The sequence below is a fragment of the Triticum aestivum genome, chromosome 7B, assembly GCF_018294505.1.
Source record: "Triticum aestivum cultivar Chinese Spring chromosome 7B, IWGSC CS RefSeq v2.1, whole genome shotgun sequence".
Taxonomy (NCBI): domain Eukaryota; kingdom Viridiplantae; phylum Streptophyta; class Magnoliopsida; order Poales; family Poaceae; genus Triticum; species Triticum aestivum.
Window position 1 is genome coordinate 143,823,504 of NC_057813.1, and position 20,422 is coordinate 143,843,925.

Consider the following 20,422-nt stretch of genomic DNA (forward strand, 5'->3'; position numbering starts at 1 on the left):
ATCCAAAACATCTTATATTTATGAACGGAGGAAGTACGTTATTAAAACACACAAAAAAAGACAAGATCCCTGAAGAAGAAGCAATTCCATCGATCAATTCCATCTGGTTTCCACTTGCACAAACCACACAACGGAATCATTAGCCAAAGCGTGGCGCCTCTTTTGGCCCCTCTTTGCCTTTCCCAAAGCAGGCATTTTCCAGCCAGGACTCCGCCCGCACCGCACCAAGAAGCCTCGTAAAAGCGGCCGGGTCGGTCGGAATCAACACCACGACCGAACCCAGCGACCCGGAGAAGCCGCGGGGCCTTAAACCCCGACCCAACCACCCGCCCGACCCTCTCGTCTATTCCCAGCCGTTTCCCGTTCCCAAATTCCCAGCCCGATTCCATTCCGCCCCACTCCCACTCGTCGCCCTCCCGATTCGGTTTGAAAAAAGACAAAAGGGATGCTCGACCGGTCCCTCCGGCCGGCGGAGGCCGGCGCCGGCGCCGCCGGCCCAGGCGAGGTCCGCGGGAACGTGGATCGGGTCCTCTTCAAGGACCTGGTCGACATGGTGCCGCTCGTCGAGTCCCTCATGGTGAGCGCGCGCGTGGGCGAGCCGCGGCGCAGATCTCGCCGGGGTTGGAGGGATTTCATGCTCCCTCTCGCGGAGCTTGTAGATTCGGGTTGTTCTGACTATCGCGGTTGCTTTGTCTCTGGATGCAGGATCGGAGGACGAACCCGTCGTACTCGCGGCGCGCCTCGCTGGTGTACACGCCGGCGCCGGCCAAGAAGGTGACACGCTTCTTTCTTCGCCTTTTGGCGCTTTGCTCCTTGGATGTGGGGATTTTTTGCATTAACAAAAAAGCTATAGTGACAGTTGCTGATGTTTCGGTTTCCCTGTGTACTTTTCTGAATTGTGACCCCGGGAGTGGTTCAGATGTCGTGCTTCGGTAGATAGGCTGTGCAAGAAAGTTCAGATTAGGGATTTTCATTGTCATTGCATGGTTTACAGGGGTAGATCTCGCAAGTTTGTCGGTTTTTGTAGCCTTGTTGAGATGGCATGGCGTTGATAAATCTGTTTTGTTAATGTCATGAGCTTTTGTAACGGTGAAGGGATGCGTGATTTTTTCTTATAGGGTGGTGATTTGAAAAGCGCAAAGACATCACAAACTGTGTCGGCAAAAATGCGGAGGGATCCTGGAGACACAGGAAATAAGAGTACACCTGATTCAAATGGAGACAACGGCTCGGTTGCCCCGATGACTCAATTGGGGGCAGAAAATAAACCCAAAGACAAGGATGAGATCGGTTTGCTGCGTGAGCAGGTCGATGAGCTCCAAAAGCAACTTGTCGAAAAAGAGGACGCTTTGAGGTCGGCTGAGAGTACTGTGAGTGAGATGAATGCGGTATATTCGACAGTTGATGGGTTGAAACGCCAAGTTGCCGAGAAAGAAGCTTTAATCAAGTATGCAAATTCTCAGTTACAAAATGCAAAGGTGAATTGCCCGCCTGCCTGCCTGCAACTACATTGTGCTATAAATATATTTCTTTAGTGGAAATTGTGCTATATTATGGTTCTGTGAGCCAAAGTTTCCTCATTTTTCTGAAGCTCATTTGCCGTTATCGTTTTAAATTTTGTTCTACAAATGGCACACTAGTTGCTACGTTTTAGATTTTTGGTTGTCACGCCCTTGGTGTTCAAATCACAATGATCCTAACAAACACATAAAATACATTTTTTAACCATTAGAGCAGCAGGAGAGGCTCCTTTCTGCTATTTAAATTAAATAAAGAATATGCAGAGTCATGGAACAAAGTCCAGAATTATACAAAGGCCATAAGGAGAAAGAAAAGTGACACTACATGACTATCACTGAAGCCAGTCAAGAATTCAGCTATATTAGGCTGCACCCTCAGTTTCAAAATATTGAGTTGAGATTGAAGTAGTCTCAGGCGGTCCACCAAGGAGGCAGGTATCCTGTCAAAGTAGCATCTGTTTCTAATCTTCCATATGTTCCAAGCAGCCAAAATGGTTATTTCTTTGAAAAAAGCATGTGGTCATTTCCTAGAAGCTTCATCAAACATTTTTTGCAATTACAACATAAAATTAGGGAATGATATGCTTATGTTCACCACTTCACCACCATTTTGTTCACAATATGCGAAGTTGATTTTAAACTGAAGAAACCAAGGTACGAATATCGAATAGCAGACAGGCCATATGCAGCAGTTTCCACTTTCCAGTTATAATCTGGATTGCAATGCATTTATCATTGTACCAGGCTTTATTAGTGAATTTCAAATCTTTGTAGCCTAGATTTTTTTCCACTACTATGCTATGCGGTCCCAAAGTTATAATCCTCCTTTTGGCCATAATGCAAACTGAACTGTGGCCCTGTTTTCGTGCACAGAATTGATCTGTGCATGTACGCAATTCCACTTTTTGCAATTTAGTTGAATAAAACATGTTTATTTCATATACATTTCCCTTACCAGATGATAATAGCATAGCTCAATTTCGGTAAAGTTTAACAGAGTGGGTGTTCTGTTCCCTTGCTTTCCTGTATTAAATGTTTGGTTTATAGTCAAATCAACAGCCCATACTGTGGCATTTATTTGATGTTTTTTTTCCTGAAATTTCTTCTACAGATTATGCTTGCAGACAAGCAAGCATCTTTAGAAAAATTGGAATGGGAGGTAAAGACCTCAAATAAGAAGGTGGAAGATCTTCAAGGGGATGTCTCCAGTATGGAGTTTGAGATAAGTTCATTCGTGACATTATTCGAGAAAATCTCGGAGAATGTTTCAGATGATTGTCACGATGGTAGCATACCATCTTATGATCTAGAGGCACTTCAATCAGTGGTGAGTAATCCTTGATTGCTGTGTCTTTACCTTTTGTCGTAAACCTTCTTGAATCCCTACAAGTTTTACAGGTCTGATCAATGATGACGCATACCTGTACTACTAATTTTCTGCAAAAGATCTAATTGCAATCCAAATTATTCCTTTTTTGGCAACTGTGTAAAATGTATGGTACTCTAGCTTATCATTTCTGGCTTGAAAATCATGTAATGTTTAATATTTGGATTCTACAATGGAATTAGCTAACAATTTAGGCTATCAACATAATCAGGGTAACACTTTTAGGATATGTTAATAATGCGGCCTGTGCCCTGCCATGCAAGATCACTATGAAAGCTGCTACAAAAACTTCAACAAAAGTAAAACTGAGAAGATGTCATGCCTGCATATTTACCCTCGTTAACTAACCATCAAACGTTGCTCTTTCAGAGTGAAATCGACAAGATTGAAGTGGACAAGATAGAGCAGGAAAGAGTTACATATGCTGAAGCTCTTGCTGCTGCAAGAGCAAACCCTAACGAAGAACAGTTGAGTTCAGTTGCGGAGGCGCGGTCAAGGCTGCAGGTCCTTGTTGTACAATAATGCACGAGGTGCCAGTTGTAGTGTATGTACGATGATGCACGGTGGTGCCAATTGTAGTGTATGTACGATAATTTTAAGTCGCTGATGTAATTATAATTGTGGGCTTGAGCTGGTTCATGTGTGTGACCGGTGTGACTGTAACCGATCGAGCACTTGAAACTGGACAGTTGTTTTAGTTTTTGAATCACATTTACCTGGTTCTGTGCTCTCCGTTGTTGATTAAATTAGAAGGAAAACTTTGGCTGTTGTTTTGATGATGAGCACTGGGAAGTGCTGCTATCTAGTGTGATTTTAGTGTTTACAGACTTGGTTGAATCTCCAGGCACAAATTGCTGCTAGTTTTTATGGCATTGGAATTTTGAACTGTTGATGCACCTTTCTTTTTATTATGTTTGAATTGTCATATTTCTGCAATCACGTTCATGATGATGTGGAATCGTATAATGTCATCTGAAGAACTGCAATTAAGTAGGTGCATTATAGTGACAACAATAATTTCCTTTTTGGAGGAGCTTGTGAAGACGCCAAAACCACCTGCAACGAAATCATTAGAAGAGTTGCAGCTAGATCATATCCACACTGTAGGTTTATGCTACTCCCAAAGCATGCTCTTAATGCTATATTCTCACAATTGCCCAAACAAACGTCGTTTTTTCTCATGAAAAATCGCCCAGCAAACACAGCCAAAGTTTAGCGAGTACAATTGTAAAGATACCTCCTTCTAGTATCTGGATGGATTCGCCAATGGATGCGATGATACCATTCCTTGTAAATGATGCAATTGTGATTGAATAAAGGAGGAGACTATTATAAAAAAACGCAGCCAAAGTTTAGAGAGAATATTATTTGACAACTCGACTCCTTAAACCCATTCAAATGCCAATTCAACTTAATTCGCTAGTTTCGAAGTTCGAACGGAAAATGCTCGTTAAACCTTGCAAGTTTTGAGTTGTTTTTCACTAGAACAGTTTTTTCATTCTGTTGTTTTTCTTGTTGTAAATATTGTATTTTATTTGCCTTATTAGTGAGAAATACCGTAGTACAATTGTTCTACCTATGGTTTGCAGTTAAAAAAAAGGCTGATTTGAGGTTTCTTTGCAAAAAAAATTAAGGGCACGCAAAATGCGTACCATATTAACTTTCTTTTTAGAGAAAGAAGGCCTTTTTCCAAGCTAAGCCTGACTACAGTGTAAGTACCAACCAGGTGGTCTGAGTATGACGGGCACAAACGGCCTTTTTCCAAGCTAAGCCCGCTCAATTCTGGCGCGCAAATTCCCGCCAAGCCAAACATTGGCACTGGTCTACCCTAAGGCACCGTCCCAACAAGCAATTTCCAGCCACACGATCCGACCCCTCGGAACGCCCTGACCGTCAGATCACATCAGTCCCTTCTCTTCTCTCCCCGTCCGGACTCCGGACCGGAACGGAACGACCCACGCACGCCTTCCCTGACTCCTCCGCCCCCCTCCCCACTCCACCGCGCGAGCCCCGTCCCCCTCCCGTCCCGCCCTCTCCTCGCGCCGCCCGTCCCGCCCCGCCTTCCCCTGACCGCGCCGCCGTCCGCCGAGACGACAACGGGTCCTCTCAGGTGAGCCCCCCTCTCTCCCGCGCTATCAAACAACAAGTGAATCCTGGAGTGTGTGGCATTTTATCAACTGCCAGCGGCAAGGCTAAGATGGGGTAATCAATTGCAGAGAAAGATTTAGCCGGGGCAGAGCAGTATCAATTGGCCCGCTGCCTCGCGTGGGTGAGCAACCGCCGGCTCGATTAGCAGCCGCCGTGCCCCTCGCCGCCGCCTCCCCCCTCTGACCGCCGGAGCCATGGGCACACCGTCTCGCGAAGCTCCGCTCACAGCCGCCAACAATATCCAGGCATGTTTCTGCTCAGATGTTGCAGCCTGCGCGTGATCTGCATTTACCCCCCCTCTCATGCCTGTCTTCTTGCAGCCGTTCTTTGTCCTTCACAAGGCGTCCGCTGGTGCGTCCGCATCCGTTTCCTCCCCGGCAACCTCCCGGGCCCGGCGGCGAATCGAGGTCTCCCAGCCGTCATCTCCCAACCCCAAATCTGCAAAGAGGCCGCGGGACGACGACGATGAGGGGGACATGGAGCTGTTCGAGCAGCTCCGCCTGGAGGCCTTCCACTGCACCTGGTCCAAGATCCAATCCACCATCAATGTCTGCCTCTCTTCACCCCATAATTCGATTGACCAGCCTCGTTCCTCATCATGTGCATACTTTAATGTGTGCTATGTCTCATCTTGGTATTGCTTGGTTTTGCTTCCAGGAGGTCCTCAGAGGCATCAACCTCAAGCTGTTCGACCAGGTGCTGCGGTGGGTTCAGGAATCCTTCTCCGCGATCCGCTCTATCACGAGACCCTGCCCTGCCGAAATCCAGCAGCCGTACCCTCTCTTAACTGATGTGATCTGCAGAAAGATACCAACGGCGTTTGTTCTCACTAGTAAGCAGAACACTGCCATCAAGTGTTTGACTGATTGGTTTCTACTGGCGAGGAATCAGCTGATTTGATTTGATTGGATTTCTCACTTTTGCAGAGAATGCAGAATTTGTTGACGATGTCACGACATTTCGGGATCTCATGGATCATCTGGAGTCTAATGGATGTCACCTGGCCAAGCTCTCGGCAACGGAATTATCATCAAAGAATGGAGTCGGTGGCTGCTTAAGGAGCTTGTTGAGGCAGCTGCTTTCAGACGTTCCAGATGTGAGTGACATGACTGTGGCTGAAATCTTTTAAATCTGCATTGTTGATTCAGACTCGAATGTATTGGCTCTCTAACTTCATCTGTTGCTGCTTTTCTCCAACAGGTAGCAGATGTATCTGCACTTGCATCTTGGTACTGCAAAGGCGACAATTATGATCAACCTATCATTATCATAATTGATGATTTAGAGCAATGCTCCGGTGATGTCCTGGGAGAGCTTGTGATGACGCTGAGGTAAACTCTATGTTTCGTCGCTTCAGGCACTTCGCTCTTATCTTTTAGGCACTTCTATGCCAACCCAGGTAAAAGTAAGTGCAATCTTTGAAGAAACTCTGATCTCGGTACCCATGAGATATGCCAAAATCCTGACTACATAAATACTAGTTTCAACTCTTAGCCCACTGTTTAATCCTTACAGCTTAACACTAATTAGTTTCAATGTCAATGATAGCAAGAAGCATATCGATTTATTTGTTCAATAGCTTCTGCTCCTTTTCTTGTAGTTGCATGCTCCATGCCACTTGTTTAGCTCCTCTCTAGAAGAAATGTATTTACCAATAATGAAACATATTCTTGTAGTTGCATGCTCCATGCCACTTGTTTAGCTCCTCTCTAGAAGAAATGTGTTTACCAGTAATGAAACATATTCTTGTAGTTGCATGAGCATGCCACTTGTTGCCACTTGTTTAGCTCTCTAGAAGAAATGTATTTACCAGTAATGAAACATAATACGTACTCCCTCCATTCCATAATGTAGTCCGCCCGCGCTTTTCAAGATTTAAGTTTGACCATAAATTTAACCAACGTGGGCGACTGCGGCGGGAGCAAAAATTATACCATTAAATTTAACCCACGTTGGTTAAATTTATGGTCAAACTTAAATCTCGAAAAGCGCGGGCGCACTACATTATGGAATGGAGGGAGTAGTTTTTCTTCTTTCTGTGATTAGTTTCAATTAAGAAGCTTGCATTTGTGGATTTGGTTCGACATAGAATTTTTGAAAGCCTAATACTTATCTCTTTATTGTAGTGAGTGGGTAATTAAGATTCCAATCTTCTTTGTAATGGGGATAGCAACTACCCTTGACGCACCAAGGAAACTGCTCTCATCGGAAGCTCTTCAAAGATTAGATCCCTGTAAACTCACGTTGGGGTCTCCCTCTGATAGAATGAATGCCCTTGTGGAGGCCATCCTTGTTAAACCATGCGCCGGTTTCTGCATCAGCCACGAAGTTGCAGTCTTCCTCAGAAATTACTTTTTCAGACATGATGGGACAATAACATCATTCATTAGTGCTCTCAAGGTTAGTTTTTCATATTAAGCACTTAGGCTATATTCATGTTAGAAATTCTATGAATATATTTTCTCTATCTGTTATGGAATGACTAATCAAAATTGACATAGCTTGCATGCAGTAAGCACTTCTCTGTCGAACCTTTGAGTTTCTTGTGCATGGGAATGCTTGAAGAGGATTCTGAGGTTGCTGCTATTCCCTATTTCCATCATAGTACCATGTTTGCTATTTTTTTGTTACTACTACCAGCTAGAACCTACACTTCAGTTTCCCTTATATTTTAGTATATATATATATACTATCTGTTTGAGTTGCTTCTGATTTACTACCCTACAGAACTTTTGGCGTGATAAATTTGGTGCACTGCCTGTAGCAGTTCAGAAACAAGCTTTTGGTTTACCCTCATGCACTAGGTATAAGATCATCTATAAGATCTGGTTACAATAATATCTCCCATTCTATAGGTTTGAAACTGTGTATTGCAGGGAAAATAACTCAATCAAGCCTGGCAACAATTTGGTAGAAGGTTTGTCTGAGCTGATGAAGCTGCAAAAGGATTGGAGTTCTGTTCTCTTGGTAGGCTCATGGTGCTACTATCCACACTCCCCCCGCGCCCCCGCCCCCTTGAGAAAACAACAGCTCTCCTTCATTATACATAAATGAGCGTTGTGGTAAACACTTAAGATATTGCATGCTCACATGTCTCCCTTCATGTGAAGGATACTAAATAAAAGCTAATGAAAAGTGTAACTATGTAATTTACTCATTGGTATGTATGTGATATAAAACACATCCGTACAATTTTGAAATTACAGAAGCTTCTTTAGTTGATTAATTGTGAATATGCTAGGTCCACAATACTGAATATTTTTCTCCCACATTATGACTATCCAGTGCTTGTATGAAGCTGGAAGACATGGCAAAGTGCAACTTTTAGATATTTTCTGCGAGGCAATCAATCCAGATCTGCACACTCAGAATGATTCAAATAATGAACTGCTTATGTCTAAACTCACAAGTGGGAATCTATCAAGTGGAAAATCAGGTGCTGGTAGAAGATGTATAGCTCAGGCATTGGATACAGCAAGGTAAGATGATCGAATTTGCTTTCAGGTTTCTTGATGCACAAGTCTCCGATTTATTATTGTTATAGATATTTGTGCATATCTAACCTTGTACTCCCTCCGTTCCTAAGCCTTTTTAGGGATTCCAATATGGACTACATATGGAGCAAAATGAGTGAATCTACACTCTAACATATGTCTATATACATCTGTATGTAGTCCGTATTAAAATCTCTAAAAAGGCTTATATTTAGAAAAGGAGGGAGTATATCACATGTAGATCCTAACTGATTTGTAATTTCTATCATTGCACTGTTGAGCTAATATAAAACCTGTGGCCCTGTGGTGTTTGACTGTGTACAATGTTTCCCCAATCACTCTCCTCGTACCTTTTTATATCTTTAATATAAGAGCTCCACATTCTTTAATGGAGTCATTAGGCCATGATTATTGTATTGGAAGTAATATGGCCAACTGACAATTACCATGAAAGACAAGTTTTTTTTTTTGCAGAAGCAGTTACATACTAGGGCTGATGTTTTCATTTGTCTGAAGGCAATACCCTTTTATGAAACTTCTATTTAATTTTGTCTTTTAGATTCTGATGAATCCGTTATGTTGGATCAGATACATGCCTATGGAAACATTATTTCGTGTTCTTGAAGTTTGGAGCACCCACTTAGAAGGAATGAATGAGGTATTCTCACTGCTGATTTCGTAATGATGAAAACTTTGGTGAAAGAAGTACAAGTCATGTAACGAGAAATTATATTATTTCTCATTAAGTCATTTTGGTCAAGTTTATTCACTTGCTAAATGGTGGATCCAGTTTCTCATCACCAGTTTTCGTACTAGGTTGTTTGTATGGAATCTGGATAGATACTCTGAAAATGGGACATATTATTTTGGTTCTCTGTTTGAAGTTTTTTGGGTTAAAGTAGCTTCTGAATACTTGTGATTGCTGAACTTATCTTTTTACAAAATGGACTGGAAATTTGGCAATTTCACTTTACATCGGAGAAGCTAATTATGGGCTTGTAGCAGAAAACCCAAAGACAATAATTGCAATATTTGTATTGGCTGCACTGAGGCGCTAGTTATGAATATGCTCATTCTTTTCTAGATTAATGCCAAGGTCAAAGAGCTTCAGTCAACCACAACCAGTGAAGATTGTGTGACAATCACAAAGGATAAGTGGCCTAGGTTTGTACCTCCTTTTATCATCTCTCATGTGCAATTCTATTGATAAAACAAATATTAAGACTGCCAAAATAACCATGCAGTTATTGTTATTTATAACTAATGGATATGTATGACTTGTGATACTGAATCATGATCATGATGCTAATGTCGAATAATAATTAGCAGGGGTGTTTCATTCGACGCACTTGCTACCATACCAGTCAGACTAATGTAGTATTTACTTTACATACAATGCTATAGTGACAACTGGCAAGACGTGACTGAATATCTTATCCATGAAACTCCAATACAATATTATAAATTTTGCTTAGCTGAAACTGGCTGACCATCACTTCATGCTGTATCAGGAGATCAGCAAATAGTACTGCAATTGGAACAGTGCCATTAAACGATAAAGCTGCCATGCTATTGGATGATATTACGAGGTAAAGTTATGGTAGGATATATTAGCTCAGCACCATTTTGATCTTGCATTTTGTGTTTAGTAAATTAGCTTAGTATCAGTGGTAAAAGCTGCTGCTGCCTTGTGACCATGAGGTCACGGGTTCAAGTCCTGGAAACAGCCTCTTACAGCAATGTAGGGAAAGGCTGCGTACAATAGACCCAAAGTGGTCGGACCCTGTGCAAGCAGGAGCTACATGCACTCTTCAGGTCAAAAAAAAAAGGAGCTACATGCACTGGGCTGCCCCCTTTTTCTAAAAAAAAATTAGCTTAGTATCAGACAATTTTGTTATTCAATGTTTGTTTTTTCACATTTCGTCTCAGTTTGAAACACAGTAATATATTTGTTTCCATCCTCATTAAGAGAAGCGTCTAGCTAAACACCCAAATATAAGAAGCTGGGCCAAATGTGATCACCAGTTTATCATAATCCACCGTAATACCAGATGAAGCCTAGATGTACAATGATATACCATAAGACCCGCTAGGAATAGGTATGATATACAATGGGATTTAGTAATTAACATCTTGACATGACTGATTGTCAAGTTGATGCTGTGAACTGAGAAGTCACTTATCCTATTAACTCTGTTCAGTTTATAATATTAAGTCATTTGAAGTTTTAGCATCTAATGTCTAGATATTCAACAGAAAACTTTTGGTGCCTGTGGAGTGTTTACCTTTTCACGAAATCATTTGCTTCAAGAATGTTGGTGTTCTCCAATCTGTAAGTTTTTCCTTCATATAGAGAATTGTTATTACCGTGTACTCCATCTGTTCCAAATTACTCCTTTGTCCCATAATGTAAGATGTTCTTTTACACTAGTGTAGTGTCAGAAATTTCTTACATTATGGGACGAAGGGAGTACTTAAGTCAAACTTCTTTTAAGTTTAACCAAGACCATAGAAAAAATGAAAAATACATCAACAGCTGCAACACCAAATTAGTTTCACTAGATTCATCATAAAAATATTTTCATATTATATGTATGTGATGTTGTAGATATTAACACATTTTTCTAGACTCAAATATGGAGAAGTTTGACTTAGGACAAAGCTAGAACTTCAATTAATTTAGAATGGTAAGTGCAACCCATATACTAATAACAATTCTGATTTCCATTTCATCTCATATCATATGTAGGCACTAATTGGAAACCCAAGAAGAATGGTTCAGCTTGATCTCCTGAAGTCACAGAGCCGTCTTAATTGCTCTTGCTGCAGCAGAAATGGAATTGCTGTGTCAGCATCCTTGCATGACACATCAGTTATGTAAGTCCACGCATTAAGATATGAATATTCATACTGATATTTAAGCTGTGACGCTTGGAATCTGAATGGCACCACCATAATATGCCATATTAGTAATGTAAGTCCATGGAGTATATTTATTCATGATTAATAGGCTAGGCCTAGGCTCAAACATTTGCCATATGGGCAAGCAAAGCCTTGGCCAACATTTTATAGCTGATGCGAAACCATTTTATGTTGCAGGTGCAACCTAGCCCAAGAATATGGTGACGTAATTAACCTCCATGACTGGTACCTGTCTTTTGATGGAATTATCAATTCAAAAGGGAAAAGCAAATTGGTCGGTTCTCCCTCAAAAAAGAAATCAAAAGCCACGCCTCAACAGAGTGGAGCCATGATCCAGTATCCTTGACCATAGTTTTTTTTTGTGCTTCCTTGACCATAGTCTGACAAACTGAGTCCATAATTGTCTACTCATATTTCAGTAATCCTTGACACGTATTTTTCTAGAGCACGGTTCTGCAGGGCTGTCACGGAGCTCCAAATTACTGGACTTCTTCGAATGCCGAGCAAGAGAAGGCCAGATCTGGTGCAGAGAATTGCATTCGGTCCTTGAGACCTTCATTTCTCGTGAAGAAATTATGCTAGAAGCGAGCAATGCACCGAAAGGCTAAGAAAATGCTTCTCATGTAGTGAGTGACATGTAGAGCTCTGTTTGGTTGTATGTAGAGCTGCATTGAGTCAATGGGGCCTTTGAGGGCTTCTGCAAGTACCAATTTATTTGAGTATTTGCATCAGTTGATTATGAACAAACTGAAGAGCTCTGAATTACCATGCAACAGTTTATATTTCATACAATTTTGATAGGGCTATTGTTGCTTTTAATTATGCTAGCAACCAAAGTAAAGTTCGTGAAAGGTTTGGACAAAATGCCAACTTCATGTAATTTCCTGTTCGTTGATCACTCTCAGTTGAACAGAATGATAGAACCATTCACACTAGTAATTTTTCAGAAAATCATGTCTTTGAGCTCCTCACATCTTTTGCATGGCGTACCGGCTGACTATTTTGATGCCCTCTTGTTGCTGAAAATCCAGAATTTTTTTTTGTGATCTTCCTTTCTGCTATTTCTCTCTGACCACCACTGCTGAAGAAAAGCAGTCAGCGAGATTTTGTTTCGGTCTTTGGTGGCCATGCTGCAACCTGCACTTCTCTGCTAGAGTACTTTTCTTTGCAAATAGTTCAGCTCGTGTTGAATTGTGAGCCATACAGGCTCCATACAGTTGAAGAAGCTATTGACAGCCATGTACCGAGGGTAACATGTGTTGGGAGTTGGACATCATCAGGTTTATGCAGGCTTCCAATGAATTGATGAGCTGTTCATTTCCCTATCTATTTATATCCCTCTTAAACGGTGTCACACAGACAATGGTACAAACCAGGTCTTCAACTTGGAGTTACAAAGCGCACCGTGAAATCTGGAAGTTGTCGCTAACATGGAGTTTTTCATACTCTTAGGCGGATGTGAGCGCATCTCCTGTAGAGTTGTACACTGTACAAAGCCTATATTCACGTCCACCACTTCGTGTTTGCTCGGCGCGTTGAGAAGCAACAGATCACCATCTTCTTGCTGCTACTTTACATGCTTGTTCCTCGGGTGGTGCTGCCAATCACCGGCGGACATGGAGTTGGGAAGAGAACTCTCATTGCACATGCATGCGTTGATGAGAAGGTGCATTCTCACTTTACAATATTATGATAATTTTAGAATAACGGACCATGAAGAGCTGCCAGGGAGGAGGACATTGGTAGTTGTTGAGTTCGTTTCTGATGTAGAAGATGATGACTAGAGAACATTTTATTCAACTGTTATGAGCATGGACAGAGGAAGCAAGGTGATAATCCTAGGTTGAAATGAAAACTTGAAGAGATTTGGAACCGTTAAGCATATTTCTTTGAGTTGCCTCCCAATCGAGGAGTGCATGTACTTGTTCAAGACACTCGCATTCGGGAGCGCAAACCCGATGGACCATCCGCGGTTAGTAACCATAGTGGAAGAGTTCGCCACTTTGCTGGGAGGATCACTCATCTCAGCAAACTTGATTGCATATGCATTGAGAAAGAATCCAAATCCACATTTCCGGCTTTGCAAATTGGACAGGGTCAGAGCCACAGTCAAGTGGAACATGGCCAGATCTAGTGTCAATCCAAATGAGCTTTTCAATCGAGGTCGCCCAGTGCGCCTCCACAACGGTCACTGCTTTTTGTCTTGGTGCTCCATCATGCCTTAAACCCTATGTTAGCGGTCCGAGCAATGCTTTGGGAAAGAATCTACCTAAAATGATATGTTGTGACTTCCTAACAAAAGCAAGCTGTATTGTTCTATCCAAGGAAGATTTTGATCTAATTTCATGGGAGTCAAGGTTACCGTATATCATTTGGTCACTTGGTTCGCTTTGTTTCTGACGGTGCCGATGATAAGAATGAAAAATCCCCGTCAAGGAAGAAGCGCCCACCCTCTTTTTTTTAGGTTAGAAGCGCCCTATTTTGTCTGTACAGTTTCATGCCACCTGTCTCTTAGTAGTTTTCTTTGGGATCTTATGGCTTATGACGTGCTAATATTGTTGTATTATATATAGTATAACATGACAATAAATATACCAAATTGTTTGTATCCCTCCCTCTAGAATTTGTTATGTTAAAATAAATTTAGGGAAACACTTATAATCATCTGACGGATTACTCATGCCTTGTCGGCCGCCTCGTTCGGATGACACATGTCTCACGGGTCCTCATCCACCGAATCCCCTTCTTCCTCAACCTTGTCCTCCAGCTAGTACCATGGATTAGATCGGGTGGGAGAGCTCGAGTGGAGAACCATAGCGCCTCATCCCTTGACGCATCCTCTTGCCCAACGCCCCTCCTCCTCCGCCCATAGAGATCTCATCCCATGGACCAACTCAGAGATGGAGTTTCATTTGGAGACCCTCGGCTCCATGGATGGATGTCACATGCGTAAGCACGAATCCGTGCTAGACAAGAGCTTTGCTGCAGAGACAAGCGGCCATGCAACAAGCCCGCTGTCGTGAGGCCATGTCCATATGTTACCGCAACATGGTTCATATTAAGCACAACACAGACCTTGTTGCAACGGCTATGCGATAGGAGATGGTTGTCTCGTGTAACATCCAACGACTGTCAATGACGCTGATCCAATCGATTCATCACCGCAGACTCTCCATAAATTAAGGTGCCACTAAAAAGGAGACATAGGACAGATATGGAGTTTTTGTCCAGACCTCCAAGAATGTCATTTCATCACATAAATTTGCAGACAGCTAAAATATTCATCCAACCAACCAAAGGTTGGATGGTTAGGAGGGCATATCATCAGGTAGTCTGTTTTGTTCGTACGAGAACATGATTGACTTTGAACTGTTTGATGAGCGGGTTGAGCACGATTATGTGGCTGGATTTTCCTCATTGCCATCTTTAGGCACTCCTATGGAGAAGAAGCTTCCTGAGCCCGAGGCAAGCCACGCCACTCATGAAGAGAAAAAGAAGAAACCTGAGGCAAGTCATATCGGTGGCTCTTCTGATAGCGCAGGGACTGAGCATTTCATCTCCACGAGACAGGTCAAAAGAAGAGGTCGCATGTTGCTCTACTTCAGGTGCTCATCGTTGTCCAAAGTGATCTTCATGTCGGGAAACGTAACATGCAATTTCAAAAAATTTCCTACGCTCACGCAAGATCTATCTCGGAGATGCATAGAAACGAGAGGGGGAGAGTGTGTCCACGTACCCTCGTAGACCGAAAGCGGAAGCAATTGCTCAATGCGGTTGATGTAGTCGAACGTCTTCTCGTTCCGACCGATCAAGTACCAAACGTACGGCACCTCCGAGTTCTGCACACGTTCAGTGCGATGACGTCCCTCGAGCTCTTGATCCAGCAGAGGATCGAAGGAGTAGATGAGTTCTATCAGCACTACGACGTGGTGATGGTGATGGTGATGTGATCCACGCAGGGCTTCGCCTAAGCACCGCGAGAATATGACCGGAGGCGTAAACTGTGGAGGGGGGCGCCGCACACAGCTATGAGCAATTGTTGTGTCTCATAGGGGTGCCCCCCGTATATAAAGGATGGATGGAGAGGAGGACGTCCTAGGGCGCGCCCCAAGTGTGTGTGTGTGTGGGGGGGTCCTACTAGGGCTCCTAGTCCTATTCGCCCCCTCTTTCCTTTTATCGGAGGAGGAAAGGGGGAAGGAGTAGGAGAGGGAGAAGGAAAGGGGCTGGCGCCCCCTTCCCTAGTCCAATTCGGCCTCCTCCCTTGTGGGGGCGCACCAGCCCCTTGTGGGCTGGTTAGCCTCCCTCCTATGGCCCATATGGCCCATATCTTCCACCGGGGGGTACCGGTAACCCCTCCGATACTCCACTATGTACCCGATACACTCCAAAACCCTTTCGGTGTCCGAATACTACCTTACAATATATCAATCTTTACCTCTCGACCATTTTGAGACTCCACGTCATGTCCGTGATCTCATCCGGGACTCCAAACAACCTTCGGTCACCAAAACACATAACTCATATAATACATATCATCATCGAATGTTAAGCGTGCGGACCCTACGGGTTCGAGAACTATGTAGACATGACCGAGACACCTCTCCGGTCAATAACCAATACCGGAACTTGGATGCTCATATTGGTTTCCACATATTCTACAAAGATCTTTATCGGTCGAACCGCAATGTCAACATACGTTATTCCCTTTGTCATCGGTATGTTACTTGCCCGAGATTCGATCGTCGGTATCTTCATACTAGTTCAATCTCGTAACCGGAAAGTCTCTTTACTCGTTTCGTAATGTATCATCCCGCAACTAACTCATTAGTCACATTGCTTGCAAGGCTTCATATGATGTGCATTACCGAGAGGGCCCAGAGATACCTGACAAATCCTAATCTCGACCTATGCCAACCCAACAAACACCTTCGGAGATACCTGTAGAGCATCTTTATAATCACCCAGTTACGTTGTGACATTTGATAGCACACAAGGTATTCCTCTGGTGTCCGGGAGTTGCATAATCTCATAGTCGAAGGAATATATATATGACATGAAGAAAGCAGTAGCAATAAAACTGAACGACCATTATGCTAAGCTAACGGATGGGTCTTGTCCATCACATCATTCCACTAATGATGTGATCCTATTCATCAAATAACAAATTCATGTCCATGGCTAGGAAACTTAACCATCTTTGATCAACGAGCTAGTCAAGTAGAGGCATACTAGGGACATGTTGTTTTGTCTATGTATTCACACATGTATCAAGTTTCCGGTTAATACAATTCTATAAAAAATAATAAACATTTATAATGATATAAGGAAATATAAAATAACAACTTTATTATTGCCTTTAGGGCATATTTCCTTGAGTCTCCCACTTGCACTAGAGTCAATAATCTAGTCCACATCGCCATGTGATTTAACACCAATAGCTCACATCTGTATGTGCTTAACACCCATAGTTCACATCACCATGTAACCAGCACCCAAAGGGTTTACTAGAGTCAATAATTTAGTTCAAATCGCTATGTGATTAACACCCAAAGAGTACTAATGTGTGATCATGTTTTGCTCATGAGAGAAGTTTAGTCAACGGGTCTGCTACATTCAGATCCGTATGTATTTTGCAAAATTTTTATGTCTACAATGTTGTGCATGGAGCTACTCTAGCTAATTGCTCCCACTTTCAATATATATCCAGATTGAGACTCAGAGTCATCTGGATCGGTGTAAAAGCTTGCATCGATGTAACTCTTTACGATGCACTCTTTATCACCTCCATAACCGAGAAATATTTCCTTAGTCATCTTAGGTAACTAAGGATAACTTTGACCGCTATCCAGTGATCCACTCTTGGATCACTATCGTACCTCCTTGCCAAACTCACAGCAAGGCACACAACTGGTCTAGTACATAGCATGGCATATTTTATAGAACCTATGACTGAGGCATAGGGAATGACTTTCATTCTCTTTCTATCTTTTTCCGTGGTTTGGCTTTGAGTCTTACTCAATTTTAGACCTTGTAATACAGGCAAGAACTTCTTCTTTGACTGATCCATTTTGAACTCTTTCAAAATCTTGTCAAGGTATGTACTCATTGAAAAATCTTATCAAGCGTCTTGATCTATCTCTATAGATTTTGATGCCCAATATATAAGTAGATTTACTGAGGTATTTTTTTGAGAAACTCTTTTCAAACTCTCCTTTATGCTTTCCAAAAAATTCTACATTATTTCTGATCAACAATATGTCATTCATATATACTTATCAGAAAGGTTGTAGTGCCCGCACTCACTTCCTTGTAAATACAGACTTCACCGCAAGTCTGTATAAAACTATATGTTTTGATCAACTCATCAAAGTGTATATTCCAACTCCGAGATGCTTGCACCGGTCCACAGATGGATCGCTGGAGCTCACACACTTTGTTAGCACCTTTAGGATTGACAAAACCTTTTGGTTGCATCATATACAACTCTTCTTTAATATCCATTAAGGAATGCAGTTTTGATATCCATTTGCCAGATTTCATAAAATGCGACAATTGCTAACATGATTTGGACAGGCTTAAGCATCGATACGAGTGAGAAAATCTCATCGTAGTCAACACCTTGAACTTGTCAAAAACCTTTTGCAACAATTCGAGCTTTATATATAGTAACACTACCATCACTATCCGTCTTTCTCTTGAAGATCCATTTATTTTTTATGGGTTGCCAATCATCGGGCAAATCCACCAAAATCCATACTTTGTTCTCATACATGGATCCTATCTCAGACTTCATGGCCTCAAGCCATTTATCGGAATCTGGGTTCATCATAGCTTCTTCATAGTTCGTAGGATTGTCATGATCAAGTAACATGACTTCCAGAACAGGATTGTCGTACCACTGAAAGGATCGAGAAGAGGTGTCTAGAGGGGGGGGGGGTGATTAGACACTAAGTACCAAAAGTTGCAGTTTTTAACTTCTTTAAGTTCAAGTGGAGTTTTGGCACAAGTTTAACAATCACAATACATAACAAGCAAGCATGCAAAGAGTATACGAGCAGAGGAAAGTAAAGCATGCAACTTGCAAGAATGTAAAGGGATGGGATTGGAGTGTGCAAACGCAATTTGGAGACACGGTGATTTTTGAGACGTGGTTCCGATAGGTGGTGCTATCGTACATCCATGTTGATGGAGACTTTAACCCACGAAGGGTAACGGTTGTGCGAGTCCACAGAGGGCTCCACCCACGAAGGGTCCACGAAGAAGCAACCTTGTCTATCCCACCATGGCCGTCGCCCACGAAGGACTTGCCTCACTAGCGGTAGATCTTCATGAAGTAGGCGATCTCCTTGCCCTTACAAACTCCTTGGTTCAACTCCACAATCTTGTTGGAGGCTCCCAAGTGACACCTAGCCAATCTAGGAGACACCACTCTCCAAGAAGTAACAAATGGTGTGTTGATGATGAACTCCTTGTTCTTGTGCTTCAAATGATAGTATCCCCAACACTCAACTCTCTCTCACAGGATTTGGATTTGGTGGAAAGAAGATTTGAGTGGAAAGCAACTTGGGGAAGGCTAGAGATCAAGATTCATATGGTAGGCATGGAATATCTTGGTCTCAACACATGAGTAGGTAGTTCTCTCTCAGAAAATGTATGCTGGAAGTGTAGGTTCGTTCTGATGGCTCTCTCCATGAATGAAGAGGAGGTGGAGGGGTATATATAGCCTCCACACAAAATCTAACCGTTACACACAACTTGCCAATCTCGGTGGGACCGAATTGAGAAACTCGGTCGGACCGATTCAACAAATCTAGTGACCGTTAGGATTTTCGGTGGGACCGACATGCAACTCGGTAGGACCGATATGATTAGGGTTAGGGCATAACGTAATCTCGGTGAGACCAATTACACAAACTCGGTGAGACCGATTTTGGTAATAAGCTAACCAGAGAGTTGGTCAGGCAAACTCGGTGAGACCGATTCACTCATCACGGTTGGACCAAAATGTTACGAAGAGGAACAGAGAGTTTGCATTGTAATCTCGGTAGTACCGATCACACAACCTCGGTGAGACCGATTTTGGTAATGAACATACACAGAGAGATTACAATCCCATCTCGGTGAGACCTAGATCCCTATCGGTGAGACCGATTTGCCTAGGGTTTGTGGCAGTGGCTAAGACATCTGAACTCGGTGACGCCGGATAGAAAGCATCGGTAGGGCCGAGTTATACTTTTGGTTTAGGACATATGTGGATGTGAGAAAGTAGTTGAGGGCTTTGGAGCATATCACTAAGCACTTTGAGCAAGAACCTCATTAAGCAACACCTCATCCCCTCTTGATAGTATTGGCTTTTCCTATAGACTCAATGTGATCTTGGATCACTAAAATAGAAAATGTAGAGTCTTGAGCTTGGAGCTGGAGCCAATCCTTTGTCCTTAGCATCTAGAAGGGGTTCCACATCCACTAGTCCATGCCACTTCATTTGTTGAACTCATCTGAAACATACTAGGTAAAAGTGTTAGTTCAACAAGAGATATGTTGACATTAATTACCAAAACCACCCAGGGAGCACTTGTGCTGTCAATCTCCCCCTTTTTGGTAATTGATGACAACACACATCAAAGCTTTAAATAAGAATATAGAGAATAACAAGTAAAGCTTTGGAAATACATGTAACATGCATAGGCTCCCCCTACATATATGCAATCATGTGACATAAACACGACAGAGTAAGCAATGTGTTACATGTATCTTGGCTATATGCATCAGAGCAAAAGATGTGAATATTGGAAATGTACCTTCATGCTCATGAGTCCTTGCAAACAGTATGTACATCAACAAGAATTTCTCATACCATGACTCTGATGCATATACTTACCTTGTGGTCTTGAGTTATCTTAGGATGGAATGAACCTGCGTAAACAAGGTTAGATAACACAGATACACCT

General features: G+C 42.5%; 2 protein-coding genes across 2 annotated transcripts; both read left to right on the forward strand.

The window, feature by feature from the left end:
• The first annotated feature begins 336 nt into the window (after positions 1-336).
• Positions 337-3,683, forward strand: LOC123156524 (protein MICROTUBULE BINDING PROTEIN 2C). Its single transcript, XM_044574647.1, has 5 exons — positions 337-577; positions 706-774; positions 1,119-1,478; positions 2,632-2,847; positions 3,277-3,683. Exons 1-5 carry the CDS (start codon positions 446-448, stop codon positions 3,427-3,429), a joined length of 930 nt encoding a protein of 309 aa, XP_044430582.1. The 5' UTR covers positions 337-445; the 3' UTR covers positions 3,430-3,683.
• Positions 3,684-4,876: 1,193 nt separating this feature from the next.
• LOC123156523 (origin of replication complex subunit 3) lies at positions 4,877-12,425 on the forward strand. Its single transcript, XM_044574646.1, has 18 exons — positions 4,877-5,017; positions 5,124-5,300; positions 5,376-5,603; positions 5,713-5,887; positions 5,982-6,151; positions 6,256-6,386; positions 7,182-7,455; positions 7,557-7,631; positions 7,783-7,859; positions 7,932-8,022; positions 8,341-8,534; positions 9,138-9,207; positions 9,634-9,713; positions 10,061-10,138; positions 10,806-10,881; positions 11,299-11,426; positions 11,649-11,807; positions 11,916-12,425. Exons 2-18 carry the CDS (start codon positions 5,250-5,252, stop codon positions 12,019-12,021), a joined length of 2,163 nt encoding a protein of 720 aa, XP_044430581.1. The 5' UTR covers positions 4,877-5,017; positions 5,124-5,249; the 3' UTR covers positions 12,022-12,425.
• The last annotated feature ends 7,997 nt before the right edge of the window (positions 12,426-20,422 follow it).

Bases quoted from the DNA above. Each gene is read 5' to 3' on its own strand.
- LOC123156524 (XM_044574647.1), top strand. From the start codon at position 446: ATGCTCGACCGGTCCCTCCGGCCGGCGGAGGCCGGCGCCGGCGCCGCC. The intron at 1,479-2,631 runs GTGAATTGCCCG...TTTCTTCTACAG, and splicing joins CTCAGTTACAAAATGCAAAG to ATTATGCTTGCAGACAAGCA. The intron at 2,848-3,276 runs GTGAGTAATCCT...TTGCTCTTTCAG, and splicing joins TAGAGGCACTTCAATCAGTG to AGTGAAATCGACAAGATTGA.
- LOC123156523 (XM_044574646.1), top strand. From the start codon at position 5,250: ATGGGCACACCGTCTCGCGAAGCTCCGCTCACAGCCGCCAACAATATC. The intron at 7,860-7,931 runs GTATAAGATCAT...TGTGTATTGCAG, and splicing joins GGTTTACCCTCATGCACTAG to GGAAAATAACTCAATCAAGC. The intron at 10,882-11,298 runs GTAAGTTTTTCC...TATCATATGTAG, and splicing joins ATGTTGGTGTTCTCCAATCT to GCACTAATTGGAAACCCAAG.